Raw genomic sequence first — 16,639 nt, forward strand, 5'->3', positions numbered from 1 at the left:
GAAGGCTTGCACCTATACCTACACCCTTACAATAAGTCCTCCTTGAATTCGCTCATTTCGGGTGTGCCCCGCTCCCCTCCCCGTTTCCTCTTGAGAACCCTCTGCAAAGCACAGACCAGAACAAATTGAGGGGCCTTAAGCCAAGACTACTGGCCCCGGGAAAGAGGGAATGGGAGAGGTCCGAGCTGCGTGCTGGGCAGCGTCATCACCACCTCTACTTAAGGAGGAGCGAGCCGGGGCTGAAATGCGAGCGCTGTCCTCGGCAGGCTCCGTGCCCCGCAGGAAAACCCTGCCCAGCTGCCTCCAGAGGCTTGCTGAGGATGACCAGACTGAAAGCCAAGAGCTGAGTCCCAGGATGGGGAAGGCTGGTGGGCCAGGCCTGGCTCCACCCCTACTCCCACTGGACTGCAAACTACTGAGCAAATGGGACATCTCACCTCCTACAAGACGAGGACTGACACAAATACAAACTTGCTCTCCACATTTTACTGAGTGGCAACTTTCTGAAGAACTGCATCATACTCTTCATACTACTTAATAGACACCTGAAGACGCCAGTTCATAGATCAACTGTTCGGGGATGGTGGGCAGAAAGGAAGTCATTTAAGCAGCACAGGTGATACTGCCCTGAACTGGAAGATGGGCTGTGCCATTCCTCAAGTCAGTTTCTGCTGAGCTCAGCCTCCTCTCTCACGCCCTACACATTTCCCACCACCATGCAGGGCCTAGACCATTCTCTACTGGGCGATGGACGCAAAGGATTTCCAAGAGTAATTCAGCCATATGCCATCTCCCCCCGAAATGCCAACTTTAGAACTTAATTCCTGCTGTGTTTCATTGTTCCACAGAGAATCTGAGACAGATTGTCCCCAAACCAACTTGTCCTGAGGCCTTTTCTCTGCTCACTAAAGCGTGAACGGGAGGGCCTTTGAGGGGGTCTCATTTTGGTTTTTAAAGGAGCATCACCTCTCACCAGGCTTGTTGCATTTTAAGAGACTGTCACCTCTCTGTTTGTGACTCCCCAGCTACCAACACTAGTGGCTCTGCTCTTCTAAGAGAACAGCAAAGTCAAATGAGCCACCCAGAATAGGGGTGCTGCCTGACTGATTTTGCTTAGGCATAAATACACTGGAAGTCACCCAAGGGAGCACGACCACAAGGATGTTTGCTCTTCCCATGAGGTTGTGCAAACACCAGCTATGGCCACGAACTCAGGAACAGCATGAACGTCAATAGAAGGGATTGCACATTTCCCACAGAGGTACTTTTACCAACTCACAAAGATTGCAACACTAGCTCGTTGGAACCCAGAGGAAAAACAGGGATAGAAAAGATCAGCTTCTCCAAATGCCAGGCAATGTGCCCAGGAGACCAAGCATTTCAGTGGTACCTGACAGGGAGAGTCTTACTAGTGCCGGCCACCGTATACAGCCAGAAGTTTGGCGCAGACTGGCTTCATTCTGGTTTTGAGGTAGGCTCTTTCTGTGGGACAAAGGAGGGGACAAATTGCCAGTCTGCTAAGAATGAAGGCAGTGAAAGGTGTGGAAGATGCCTGGGAATACCCATGTAATAGAGTCTCCAAGGCTAGTCCAGACAGGTAGGCAGAGACGCCCTTACAAGTCCGAGTTAGAAGGGATAGTTGAACAGAGCCCAGAAACAGAGCTCCTAGATCATGCATAACCATCAGCCCACAGCCTTCTGCAGCCACAAGGCCCAAAGCATCCTGTGGTCAGGAGAGCCACCGGCAACAGAGGCCAGATCATATCAAATGCAGGACAGTTACCCAGCAGACTCGGGGCTGCTGTGCGAACGTCCCTAACCAACGCCCCCATGAGACCAGCTAGAATCCTCCCCACTTCGGCATTCTCATACTTCAGATGGAAAATTACAGCATCACTCAGGGCCATCAGAACTCGCCAGCACCTGTCACAGTGAGACGGTCACCAGCAGCACGTACCATGCGTGAGGCCCTGAGAGGATGGCGGGATGGAGCTACTCTCTCAGAACCTAGAGTAGTCAGGGAGCAAGATCGCCCCGCAAGATGGGACAGTGGCAGCCGATGTCAGACGGCAGCTCAGTGAGGTGGGTGGGGCAGGGCAGGGCGCTCCCAGAAGAGGTGCCCCTGAACACAGAGCTAACAATATGCTCAGGCGGGGTACGTGGTCAATTTGGAAGGATCCTTTCACATGGCCATTTTAATGCCAGAGTCATTTTGATAAGGCCTGAAAACAAATCTTTTACCTTTGCCCCTTTCCCATTTCCAATTCCTCCCTGCCTTGGATATCTGATGTCATCCGCTGAGTAGGGGACAAAGCCAAACTGCCCCAGAGACAGGGGCAGAGGGCTCTCTGACTCCCAGACTTCTCTGATTTTTTTCTAATGGTAGAACAGGAAAACTAGGCCAGGCACATCAAAGCCTCTGAACAAAAGCCGAAAGGTGGAAGTCTTCTTTGGGTCCCCATGGCAGGGAGGAGGCTAGAGTCCTGGTGTCCATATTGTTCCTTCCTTTCTTGCAAGTCTACGATTCTACAGCAGTGCAGGAAAAGCCCAGAGTGCTGCAAGGCTGACTGTTTTCAGAAGCTTGGCACTAGGGGGCTCTGAAGCACAGTGTCTTTCCCCGAAGAGAGAAGTCACACCATTCTACAGCACGAGCAGGGAGGGGGTGCCACCTGCTAAAATCCTCCGTCATTCTCTGACAGCACTGGGAACAGGGTTTGGCCGCAATGTTCAAAAGGGGTCGTTGTCAGGGGCACCTGGGTGGCTCAGTGGGTTAAGCCTCTGCCTTCGGCTCAGGTCATGGTCTCAGGGTCCTGGGATCGAGCCCCTCTTCGGGCTCTCTGCTCAGCGGGGAGCCTGCTTCCTCCCTCTCTGCCTGCCTCTATCCCTACTTGTGATCTCTTGTGATCTCTGTCAAATAAATAAAATCTTAAAAAAAGGGGGGGTCATCGTCATTGATTTCCAAGGCCCCTGAGGATCACATGCCAAGATGGGGTTGGGGCATTCTTACCTTTCCTCTGCTTTCAGGCAGCCCTGAGTTATGGCTTTGTGTCCCATGCGAAAACCAGATCCGGAATGGCTGACGGGAAAGCCAACCAAACAATTGTTTATGCTATGCACCCACCTGGGCAAAGGTAGAACCGACAGCCAGTAACAATGCCAGCAATGTTTTCCGGTGCTTCCCACATGCCCAGCTGTACTCGAAATCCTGTGCGTGCAGATCTGCTTTAATCCTAAGTCATGAGCCATGACAAAGCTAGCAGGAAGGCGTGCAGAGACTGCCAGTCTAAGCAAATCACAGGGGAGGAGGGCAGGCACTGGAAACTTCAGCCCAGGACACTCAACTGAAAAGCATTTCCCACATACCTCCCTCCGCTGGGACAAGACGTGAGGAAGGGCACAGACACCACAACGGAGAGGTGAGCTCTTCTCAGCCTCTCCTTGTTCTGGGTCACAGGCCGAGTGTGGTCAGAGGCATCCTTATCATTGCCTGACAGGGTCAGACCATTGAGAGACACTTTTCAGTGTTAGTATCCTGCCTTTTCAGGGAGGAGCAGCTTGCCTACCGATAAAGGGCAGAAGCGGCAGAAGAGCCCAAGGCGGATTCCAGCGTGGAAGCCACTCCGTGGCCACCCAACACCTCCGCCACAGGTGACCCTTGCTCCACCTGGCACCATTCTGTCCCACTCTGCTTGGCTGACCTAGCCGGAGCATACTCAACCTTTAACTGTCCTTCGGGGCCATGACGGCCTGCACTCACCACTTCCCCCTCAGCTCCCCCCTGGAACATTCATCATGCTTCTCCACAGCGGGAACCTGATGGGTTCTGATGGGTACCGGATTTCAAACCGACCTAGTTTTTAGGTCCTTCTCAGGAGCCTTCTGGGGCCCAATACCTTCCATCCCCACCCAGCATTACATGACCACAGATTTAGGTGGTCATATCCTCACTGACTTCTTAATGATTAACTAGTTATGCCTAGACAAGCTGTGAGAACATCCTCCAACAGGAGATGCAGCAGGTATGGGAAGACAACAAATTCAAAATAAGCATACATAAAGTGCTACAAAAATGTAAGCCCATAATGTTAAGATGGTCTTTTTTCTGCAGCAGAAAAACAATTTTCTCTCTCCCATCCCCGAACAACTCAAATTTTTTTTTAATTCTTACGATTCAATTCACAACATAATTCTCCATTATTAATTACATCAAAAAAGGAGGAAAAAAAAGATCAGCAACTCTGGTTCCATTTAAGATGCATTTTTATTGAAGTTAAAAAAAAAATCTGTAACCAGACAAAGAGTAAAGTAGACAAGAATGTTATAATCTGACTATATAATATCTTCTCATTCTTGATGGATCACTAAAATATAACAGGATTGTTCTCTATGCTAATTATAAGGTTGTCCAGTTAAACCATTATTTGGTATCTTCAACAGGTTAACCTCTTAACTATTTTAGAGTTTCTTCTCAGAAACATTCATATATTATACAGGAAACATTCATAGTTTATTTGGGAAACATTCATATTTTATACAGGATGTACAAATTTAAGACGAGACAATTAAAAAAAAAAACCACACAACTGTAGCCGCAACACTATCCTAGCTGCATTGTGGGGATTATGTTCAGTCGGCTGTCCACTATATACAACTGGATTTAATAGTGTTATTTACAGAGGGGCCAAAAGCACTCATCTAAGGTAAAGGCGCTCGGGTTTAATGTGCACTTTCATAGCCCTATGAAAACACAACCCATTATATACACTGTAAACACCACAGGGCATGAAATCCATCTCCAACCACAAACTTCAATCTCACAGATCAAGCATACAAGGGCTAAGGTAAGGTGCCTGACTTTTCCTTTGTAAGCATACTTTTCATCCAAGAGTGCTGCTCTTCTTTCCATAGGACGCTATTTGCTTATTTCAAATATGGTGCCAGTGCTTAAAACATTTCTGGAACCCCTTTCGGGGGACTGCCTGCATAGTCTGCAATGAAGTCTTCTGAATGTCCTTGATGGTGGCAAGTCTTCGTCCTTTGGGGGTGGATTTGATTTGGGAGAACAGGCATATTCACAGGCAAGTGAATCAAATTGTGGGATACCACCCTGGACCCAGGGGAGGCGCCACTCTAAAACAATGAGACCAGTTTCCTTGTAGAGCTCATAAAGCAAGAGTTTAAAAAAATGCCTGAGCAATCAATGGCCGTCCTGCTGGAGGAAGTACAGATTCTCCTGGAGTGAGGGCTTTGAGAGGCAACATTCACTTGAATGGTAGATCTAGGTGGTGTTTCGCCATTTTAAAAATCTGTCCTTTTGTCACCTCTCCAGACTTCAGTACTCCTCTTCAGCTTCGGTCCCCTTCGCTTTCTTATGGATTGCCCGATTAAAGCTGTGGCAAGCAGGGACCCAGTGATTGTCGTGAAGCCCCAGTTTACAGCCGGGGAAGCCCTTCTGAGACCGGTGGCAGCACATCCAGTACCCTGGCCCATAGGGCAATGCCTGGCAATAGGGCTTGGGATGCCACCGGCACAGGGACACGTCCCCCTTCACGTATTTCTTCTTGCACTGCTTGCAAGGGTCCTCTCTGTATCGAGGATCTCGCACCCAGCGGGAATCTGCCGGCCTGATGTTGTAGTATTCGATGATAAACTTGAAATAGCAGCAGGTACACTTGAGAGCCACTAAGCTCTTGGTGGGAAGTAACCTGAAGATTTTCACCATGAGGTGGTGGGGCAGAAATGCCATGTACTGCTGAGGCTCCAAAAGCTGCTGGATTTTAAACCTGGTCTCCAGAAAGTCATGAGACACTTGCTTCTTCCAACTGGACGTCTCAAGCACCGGTAACGTACTTTCCACAGGAGAGGCTGGCAGGACAAATGCATCAGCGGAAACACTTTTGTCCTCAGAGGCGCTGTCGGCCTCTGCAGCATCTCGAAGCCGGCCGGCCTCAGGAGACTCCCTTGTGCCTTCACTTAACTGGGAGCAGTCTGACTGGTGCTGACCAGGTGGCAAAAAAAACAACATCCCTGGAAGTGGGTCTTCACAGGGCTTTAAACTAGAAGGCTGGCCCTGCTCTACCTTGGACACAGTGATACTAATGCACAAAGATTCCTTCCTTCTCTGCTCGGGGTCCTGGCTCGGAAGCGGCACGAGCTCTCCGCTCATACAATCAACAGCATCCGTGCGCGACTCCGTGGCCTGAGAGCGGGTGTGAGGAGGGAAAGGTGACCCGGCAAGTTCCTCTGTCATTTCCACGTCATACCGACTGCCATTCTTCATAGCACTGTGCTGATCTGGCTCAAACTTTGCACTGTCTGTGAGGAAATTCACACTTGCTGGCAACGGGGGACAGCCCCGGGGAGCACTGTCCCATGCCTCATTCCCCTCGGGAGAACAACGGTCCGCTCGTGAGGGGCCACGGTCCACAGCTACAGACCCCACAGGATTCACCTGAGTGTCTGGTGCCTCCAAGGCGCCTTTGTTAGCTTTGCCTTCATCAGCCGGAGTGCCGTTCGCCAGCAACACCCGGCCCACATTTCGCCGGAAGCTGTTATTCCTCGAGAGGCTCCCAGGCTCGCGCTGGCTCTGCCGCTTCAGGCACTCGGACTCCAGCCGGGCTACCATGTCAAGCACACGGACTGGCTCACTCGGCGGCTCGCCGACCTCAGGACTTCCTCTTTCCGTGGATTCCTCACAAGCTCCCGGAGCAGGAAAGGGCTCGGAGGCTGGGAGCACACCTCTGGGCTGCCCGGGAAGCCTCAGCACAGCAGGCGCGCTGGTGCAGTTTTTCGTACAAGTAGCTAGCAGGGCACTGGCTCTCTGCTCAAGGAAGGCGACCATCTGGATGACTGACAGAGGCCTCCCAGCATAGATGCCATCGCCACTGTCACTCACATAGTGCACAGAACAGTGCTCAATGCCACACGCAAAGGGCTCGGGCTGGTAGCACTTGCTGTTCACTTCCCTCATCCTTTCTAACTGTATTTTGGCTTTTTTAAGATCCCCTGATTTTTTCCTTCTTTTAGTAGCTCTCCCATCAATATCCCAAGAGCTTTTTATTTTCATAGATCCTATCCTATTGCTACACTGGTGGGCTGCAAAGAATGCAATTTTCTCCTTGGTATTTCCCGGTTTCACAACAGCCCAGATATCAAGCGGCCCTTCCCCGTCTTCACCCTGGTGGATGGTTGCAGATGGTGCATTCTTCTTGGTTTTAACGTTCAAGCTGCTCTCTACAGGACTCTTCCCACTCATGCTGCACAGAACATTTGGAGAAAGAATCCCAAAAGGCTTTCGAGATGATGCTTTACCAAGAGAGGGTGAAGGAAAGACACTTGGTTTCATGTAGCTAGCTTTGCATTTTTCATCATTTATAGCTTCTCCGTGGCTCATAGGAGTTCTCAGAGTTTCCTTGCTGATTTCCGGAGGTCGCACTTTCTTCTGGAGTTTCCAGTATGGCTTTAGGTGCATAACAGAGGCTCTACAGGAAAGAAATACGTATTTGATTAAAATAGTACCTTTGTTCTTAGAAAAGTTTTTTTTTTTTAACATGTAATCTCGGAGAGTTCTAGCGAGTAATAGAAACATTTTGTCAGGTCATTAAATCTTTACCATACCAACTCTCATTTCAGCCTGTTTTTAATATACAGATCAAGAATAACAAGAGCAAACCACTTTTTGTGGTGTTACAGGCCAGAAAATAAATTGGTAAATTTGAGGCTGAATAGACAGTGAATTTCAGAAACTGACATTAGTTAACATTCTTACATAAAATTGGTCCTTTAAATGTTAAAAAATAAATAACTTACTGAAAGCTTCCAAATACAAGGTACAGTATAGAAGGAAAAGATTAAAAGAACTGGCCAGAATCCCTAGTGGACTGACACTATTTCTAAGTCATCACAGCTAGCATTTTATCGGCTGCAGTCTGTCAAAATATTGTGTTGCTTTCTAAGCTTTTCTCTTACTATTGACTATTTTAGAGGTTTATAATTTTTCACCTGTTTATGTACTTTGCCCATCTACCAGTCCTGATTTTTTTTTTACGATTTTATTTATTTGAGAGAGCTAGAGAGCAAGAAAGTGCAATGCACATGCATGAGCAGGGAGATGGGCAGAGGGAGGGGGGAGAGAGAATTTCAAGCCAAATCTCACTGAGCAGGGAGCCCAACACAAGATTTGATTTCACAACCGTAAGATCATGGCCTGAGCTGATATCCAGAGTTGGATACTATAACAGCTGAGCCACCCAGGTGTGTCTAGTCTTTTTTTTTTTTTTTTTAAGATTTTATTTATTTGTCAGAAAGAGAGAGAGAGCACAAGCAGGAGAAGCAGCAGGCAGAACAGGCAGAGGGAGAGGAGAAGCAGGCTCCCCACTGAGCAGGGAGCCCACTGCGGAGCTCCATCCCAGGACCCTGGGATCATGACCTGAGGCGAAGGCAGATGTTTACCTGACTGAGCCACCCAGGTGTCCCTGATTGCCTCTAGTCTTGATTTTCTAAATCATCTATTTATATAAGCTCTTAACTATCAAATTTCCTCCAAATGCCTTAAATACAGAACCCATAATCCTGATTAAGTCTAAAAGCCATTTTGAACTAGTTCAAATGCCATTTTATTCCCTGACCAAGGCTGGCAGAGATGGGAGCCATCTTATAAATTAGAAAGATGATTACATGTGATTACACACATTACATGTGTGTTTTAGTCCTTGCTGTACCATTAATTAGCTAGACTTGGTGAGTTTACTTTGGATAAGTCACTTCCTCTCTGGGTCTGACTCGAAATGCTGACAGAAGGGTTAGAATACTAAAATAACTAATGATCTCATCAATTTTTACAGTAAAATAGTCATTGTTACCAGAATTGAGAAAAAGTGTTTTGTAGGGATGCCTGGCCTCCAACAAAATAACCTATAAAATAAACATCAACAATCAAAGGTTGGCGGCAAGAGCCCCCACAAGTCTAAGCATATGGAGTTTCCCTACTCTCACTTGTGGAGACACCAGTCTAGGACACACAAATTCGGCAACTTGGCATATTCCTCTGTTGGTTCACCTTGTAACATTCAGTGAGTGCCTGCAACATGTCAGTCTCTATGATAATTGCTTTCAGATATTAATTCTAGTTGTCAAGGATGAAAGTGATCATCCAGGACAAGTTTCTTCACCTTTCAACTCTTAATTTCTTGAGTCTGGGCTCAGCTAAAAGAAGAGGCAAGAATCTGAATATCTTCTAGCGAAGTGAAGAAAAATCTTGCATTCAAGACAAAGAATCTTTTCATAGATATCCCTGAAATAGACTAGACTGGTTTGTTGATGACTTTTCCCAATTTCTATCCTAAATCTGTGATGTCCCCCTTTCCTGCAGTATAGCATTTTTATTAGTTTTCTATCATTTGTATATTTATGTTTTACAAAAAGATCCACTGAGAATTCAAGAACAAGATGAATACATATTAAAAAAGCAGATTAATTAATAAAAAGAGACATCAAGTGCTAACTCTCTGTGTCAATGATTTTCCGGTTTTTCATACTCCCTTCAACTCTTCTCTAAGTGAAAAAAGAAATGGAGGTTGTTGAAAAATCCAATAAATTCTCACAAAATGATCTCATTACAGAGTGTCTGTGAATAAATTTAAACTTCAGCAATGTGTGTGCCATTCTGCACTGCACAGTATGTTCTCTTCGCCTTCTTCCCCCTCACATTATTTTAGGTGCTATTATTGATAGGCAGGGACATTAAGAAGAAACTAATGTAATTATGGAAGGCTTTGTTTGAATTCATTAACCTGTGAAGTCAGCTCAACTGACATATTGCTAGCGGTCAGGGTTTTAGCAGTATTAAAATAGGAGATGATCCCAGGGAACAGACGTGAGAACTGGGAAGGAGAAAAGCCAGTGAGGTCATTGGATACAAACAGGGTGACTGCTGGGGGGTGGGGAACAAGTCTGTGGGACCCCTGAAGGAAGCACAACAATTAGGTATGGGCTCTCGTCCCGTACTTAAAGGCTGCACAGAATATCAGCCTCCCTCCTTCTTTTGCTGGGCTTGAAGGTCCTGAAGCAGAAAACAGAAAAGTGTTGGCGAGACTTAGAGTGAAGTGAGAAACTGGAAACCTGAGTCTGGGTTGAAATCAGTGTAGACCAGGAGAGTCTGTTGCAGGGCACCAGTGGCATCTGCCACAAAACCTGTAAGATAGCCGATTTCCATCTCTAACATATTACACCAGATGGTGGCGCTGTGCCCAGCCCCACCTCACCCCCACAAACACAGACCAGCGCTGTGGAAAGCTCCAGTCAGGTTTCCATGGTTGCCAATCTCTCCATCACAATTGTACTTTAATGTTCACCATAATAAAGTCCTGTTCTCTTGTAATTAAAACGAAGGGCTCTAGCACCTACCTACACATGAGTGTTCCTTAGACAATCAGAAATATCCTTGTAAAAAATTAAGATCCCTGGGCTCAATGATTCAGAACTTCTGGGATTGGATCCAGAATCTCTGCCATCTGGTTTTATTAAATTTAACTTGGAAAGGATTAAAGGTCATTGTTAGATCTGCTGTAAGACTGTCAGTGGAGTTCTGGATGTGGGCTGAGGAAGAACTGTCCAACAGAAAGCCCTGCAGGTAACATGTACCGAAGCATCTATTCTAACAGCTGGTTAAAGACAAACTGGCACCTGGGGGGCTCAGTCATTAAGCGTCCGCCTTCGGCTCAGGTCATGATCTCAGGGTCCTGGGATAGAACCCCACATCAGGCTCCCTGCTCTGCGGGAAGCCTGCTTCTCCCTCTCCCACTCCCTCAGCTTGTGTTCCCTCTCTCGCTGTGTCTCTCTCTGTCAAATAAATAAATAAAATCTTTTAAAAAAAAAAAAAAAGACAAGCCCATTTTCTTACTTGTTATGTTTTCCTTAAAACACACACACAAGGGCGCCTGGGTGGCTCAGTGTGTTAAGCCGCTGCCTTCGGCTCAGGTCATGATCTCAGGGTCCTGGGATCGAGTCCCGCATCGGGCTCTCTGCTCAGCAGGGAGCCTGCTTCCCTTCCTCTCTCTCTGCCTGCCTCTCTGCCTACTTGTGATCTCTCTCTGTCAAATAAATAAATAAAATCTTAAAACACACACACACACACACACACACACACACAAAACAATGGCCTTTTTATTGCCAAATTTCCTCTTTAACACCAACTCTTCAGTTTGACACTGATTTTTCCCAGCTCTCTTCTTTTCTTCCCCAGCCTTAAACATCCATGTTCCGCAGAGCTCCTTCTTTTTCTAGACCATTATTACTCAGGCTACATATGTAAGTGTGTCTTGTAGTTCATACTGACGACTCGCCAGTGGTGTGCTATCCCAAACTTCATATCCTATTGCCTGCCTCACAGACATTGCTGGATGTCAGAAACAATCTCAAAAATCAACACAACTAGTTAATGAAAGGATCAAGTACCTAGAATCAAGCCAGAAAGTTGGGTCAATTAAAGATACCCCCCAACCCCGAACCATATCAAATCACTAAGTCACTAAAATGCTCCCCCTCCTTTCTCAAGAAACAAGAAAGTTTTCAAATATACAACCCAACCCCACACCTAAAGGAGCTGGAGAAAGAACAGCAAATAAAGCCTAAGCCTAGAAGGAGAAGAGAAATAACAAAGATCAGAGCAGAAATCAATAAAAGAGAAACCAAAAGAACAGTAGAACAGATCAATGAAACTAGGAACTCGTTCTTTGAAAGAATTAATAAAACTGTTAACTGCCTGGTCAGACTTACCAAAAAGAAAAAAGACCAAAATTAATAAAATCATGAATGAAAGAGGAGCGATCACAACCAACATCAAAGAAATACAAATAATTACAAGAACATATATTAGGAACAACTATAGGCCAGCAAATTAGACAATTTGGAAGAAATGGATGCATTCCTAGAGATGTATAAACTATCAAAACTGAACCGGGAAGAGATAGCCTGAAAAGACCTGTAGCCAGTAAGAAAATTGAAACAGTAATTAAAATCTCCCAACCAACAAGAGCCCGGGGCCAGACGGCTTCCCAGGGGAATTCTACCAAACATTTAAAGAATAATTAATACCTATTTTCCTGAAACTGTTCCAAGAAATAGAAATGGAAGGAAAACTTCCAAACTCATTTTATGAGGCCAGCATTACCTTGATCACAAAATCAGAGACCTGATCAAAAAGGAGAATTATAGACCAATAACTCTGATAGACATGGATGCAAAAATTCTCACCAAAATACTAGCCAACAGGATCCAACAGTACATTAAAAGGATGATTCACCATGACCAAGTGGGATTTATTCCTGGGCTCAAAGGTTGGTTCAATATCTGCAAGTCAATCAATATGATACAATACATTAATACAAGAAAGAACAAGAACCATACAATCCTTTCAATAGATGCAGAAAAAACATTTGACAGTATACAGCATCCTTTCTTGATCAAAACTCTTCAAAGAGAGGGAAAGATGGAACATACCGCAATATCATTCCCATATGGGAAAAGCCTATAGCAAATATCAGTCTCAATGGGGAAAAACTGAGAGCTTTTCTCTAAAGTCAGGAACACGGTAGAGCTGTCCACTATGACCACTGCTATTCAACAGAATACTAGAAGTCCTAGCCTCAGCAATCAGACAACAAAAACAAATAAAAGGCATCTGAATCGGCAAAGAAGTAAACTCTCACTCTTTGCAGATGGTATTATACTTTATGTGGAAAACCCAAAAGGTTCCACTCCAAACTGCTGGAACTCATAGAGGGATTCAGTAAAGTGTCAGGATATAAAATCAATGCACAGAAATCAGTTACATTTCTATACAGCAACAACAAGACAGAAGAAAAGAGAAATCAAAGAGTCAATCTCATTTACAATTGCACCCAAAACTGTAAGACACCTAGGAAAAAATCTAACCAAAGAGGCAAAGAATCTGTACTCAGAAAACTACAGAACACCCATGAAAGAAATTGAGGAAGACACAAAAATGGGAAAATGTTCCATAATAATGGATTATAAGAACAAATACTGTGAAAATGCCTGTGACACCTACAGTGATCTACACATTTAATGCAATCTCTATCCAAATACCATCAGCTTTTTTCAAAGAAATGGAACAAATAATCCTAACATTTGTATGGAGCCAGAAAAGACCCCGAATAGCCAGAAGAATGTTGAAAAAGAAAACCAAATCTGGTGGCATCACAATTCCAGACTTCAAGCTCTATTACAAAGCTGTCATCATCAAGACAGTACGGTACTGGCACAAAAACTGACACACAGATCAATGGAACAGAATAGAGAGCCTAGAAATGGACCCTCAACTCTATGATCAATTAATCTTGGCAAAGCAGGAAAAGAATGCCCAATGGAAAAAAGAAAGTCTCTTCAACAAATGGTGTTGGGAAAATTGGGGACAGCCACATGCAAAAGAATGAAACTGGATCACTTCCTTACATCACACACACAAAAAGACTCAAACGAATGGAAGAACTACATGTAAGACAGGAATCCATCAAAATCCTTGAGGAGAACAGAGGCAGCAACCTCTTCGACCTCAGCCACAGCAACTTCCTCCTAGAAACATCACCAAAGGTAAGGGAAGCAAGGGCAAAAATGAACTACTGGGACTTCATCAAGATCAAAAGCTTTTGCACAGCAAAGAAACAGTCAACAAAACCAAAAGACAACCAACAGAATGGGAGAAGATATTTGCAAATGACAAATAAGATAAAGGGCTCGTATCCAAAATCTATTAAGAACTTACACCCAAAGAACAAATAATATGATCAAAAAATAGGCAGAAGACATGAACAGACATTTCTGCAAAGAAGACATTCAAATGGCCAACAGACACATGAAAAAGTGTTCAGTATCACTCGGCATCAGGGAAATACAAATCAAAACCTCAATGAGATACCACCTCATACCAGTTACAATGGCTAAAATTAACAAGTCAGGAATTGACAGATGTTGGCGAGGATGCAAAGAAAGTGGAACCCTCCGATACTGGTGGGAATGCAAGCTGGTATAGCCAATCCGGAAAACAGTATGGCAGTACCTCAAAAAGTTGAGAATAGAGCGAACCTATGACCCAGCAATTACACTACTGGGTATTTACCCCAAAGATACAAAGGTAGTGATCCGAAGGGGCACCTGCACCCCAATGTTTATAGCAGCAATGTTCACAATAGCCAAACTATGGAAAGAGCCTAGATGTCCATCAACAGATGAATATATAAAGAAGATGTGGTACATATATACAGTGGAATATTATGTAGCCATCAAAAAATGAAATCCTGCCATTTCCAATGACATCAGTGGAACTAGAGGATATAATGCTAAGCGAAATAGGTCAACTGAAGAGGAGGAAACTATCATGTGATTTCACTGTAATGAAGAATTTGAGAAACAAGACAGAGGATCATGGGGGAAGGGAGGGAAAAATGAAACAAGACAAAACCAGAGAGGGAGACAAGCCATAAGAGACTCAATCTCAGGAAACAAACTGAGGATTGCTGGAGTGGAAGGGGATAGGAAGGATGGGGTGGTTGGGTTATGGACCCTGGGGAGGGTATGTGCTATGGTGAGTGCTGTGAATTGTGTAAGACTGATGAATCACAGACCTGTACCCCTGAAACAAATAATACATTATATATTAATTTTTAAAAAGTTACAGCCCCCCAAAATAAATAAATAGATAGATAAATAAATAAATAAAATGCTACCTCTTCTTCATTTATGGCACAAGTGCCCTGGTTTAAGCAGCCATCCTATCTCTGCTACATGATTGCTACTTACAAGAAAGCCTAACCTCTTTACTGATGGAATGAGAAGTGGAACCTACCCAGCCCACCTATCAGCTTCACTTCCACTTTGCCCTACCATACTTCACACTTTGGGAGCTTATGCACAGAACCACTACTATAGGACCCAGTAGTAGATGAAGGCCAACCATAGCACTTAAAATGCAAATTTTAAAGCAACCAGAACAATAAAACTAACGTAACAGCTTCAACATTGTTTTCATACTAACCACCACCCATTTCCGACTATCTACTGATTATAAGGAATTTACTGAACACTCTGGGCTGGATATTACTTGTGCAATTTGTAAGTAAGACCTAATCACTGCCCTTAAGACGACAGGAAAGTCAATAAGCAATTACAATAGAATGTGACGTGTGTTTATGAAGAGAGTATGGGTGCTGGGAGAGCCCATGTATGGGGGTGGGGAGGACAACACACAGATGGAAGGGGTGTAGGAAGGTACGAGATGGAACTACCAATACCAAGCTTAGTCTTGAGGGTACAGAAATAAATAGGTCAGGGAATCCCTGATTTTCTAAGCTGAGCCCTAAAAGAGGATACACAAAGTCCTAAGAGGTCCAAAAGTAGATGAGGCTTTTAGGAAACTGAGGTAAGTGAGAAACAGTCCAGCTAAGGTGCTGTGAGCAGAGAGACAACAAGTAAATGGATTAATAAGCAACAACAGACAGTAACTTTACCTGCTGGTTTTAAGTGGAGGTTGAGGGAGAGGTATCAAGGATGGGTCCTCAGCTTATAGTTTCAGCAACTGGATGAAGAGTGGCACCTTTTACTGAGATAGTGAAAAACGTGGCTAAGCATTTTGGAGCAGGGGAAGAGAGGGAACTTTGGTTGTTTTTGTTTGGGTTTGTTTAAAGATTTTATTTATTTATCTGACAAGCAGGCAGAGAAGCAGGCAGAGAGAGAGGAGGAAGCAGGCTCCCCACCAAGCAGAGAGCCCAACATGGGGCTCAACCCCAGGACCCTGAGATCATGACCTGAGCCAAAGGCAGAGGCTTAACCCACTGAGCCACCCAGGCACCCCTGGTAAGTTTGGTTTTAAAAAGTGTTGTCTGCGGGGCGCCTGGGTGGCTCAGTGGGTTAAAGCCTCTGCTTTCGGCTCAGGTCATGATCCCAGAGTCTTGGGATCGAGCTCCACATCGGGCTCTCTGCTCAGCAGGGAGCCTGCTTCCCCCTTTCTCTCTGCCTGCCTCTCTGCCTACTTATGATCTCTCTCTGTCAAATAAATAAATAAAATCTTTAAAAAAAAAAAAAAAGTGCTGTCTGCAAGACAGATATCTAGTAGACAGACTGACACAGGTCTGGCCTAGAAAAACTGAAGGAGACTTCTGCTGTTCCCCTGTACGAACTACAGTGGGTGAGTAGGGCAGAGCCAGAAGTTCATGGTGAAGTTGTGACTCGAAGGTGATAAAGTGAACCTTAGCAACTCCTTCACAAAGCATGGCTGTGAAGGAGAAAGTCTTTGTATGCACCTGTCACCTTAATCCTTTCCAGGAATAAGGTAAGATATAACAACGAATCAATTAAAACTTGAACAACTTTCCTCCACTGAAGGCCAAAATTGTTTTCAAATAATTCCAGTATTCCTTTAAACTCTTTTTTTTTTAAATAAATAGATAGATTGATTGATTTGACAGAGAGAGTGAGCACAAGTAGGCAGAGCAGCAGAGGGAGAGAGAGAAGCAGGCTCCCCACTGAGCAGGGAGCCCGATGTGGGGCTCAACCCCAGAACCCTGGGATCATGACCTGAGCAGCCACTTAACCGACTGAGCCACCCAGGCGCCCCCTTTTTAGA

At 45.0% G+C, this 16,639-nt stretch overlaps 1 protein-coding gene across 5 annotated transcripts in view; it reads right to left on the reverse strand.

Annotated features, from left to right (window-relative positions):
• Window positions 1-4,242: 4,242 nt before the first annotated feature.
• Window positions 4,243-16,639, reverse strand: part of FBXO34 (F-box protein 34) — an 84,379-nt gene continuing 71,982 nt past the window's right edge. For all 5 annotated transcript variants that reach the window (XM_044229747.1, XM_044229751.1, XM_044229748.1 and 2 more), the window contains exon 2: window positions 4,243-7,481. In XM_044229747.1, the coding sequence (XP_044085682.1) occupies window positions 5,333-7,471 (2,139 nt within the window). In that variant the 5' untranslated portion in view covers window positions 7,472-7,481 and the 3' untranslated portion in view covers window positions 4,243-5,332. The remainder of the gene's footprint in view (window positions 7,482-16,639) is intronic.

This window comes from Neovison vison, chromosome 13, assembly GCF_020171115.1.
Source record: "Neovison vison isolate M4711 chromosome 13, ASM_NN_V1, whole genome shotgun sequence".
Classification (NCBI taxonomy): Eukaryota; Metazoa; Chordata; class Mammalia; order Carnivora; family Mustelidae; genus Neogale; species Neogale vison.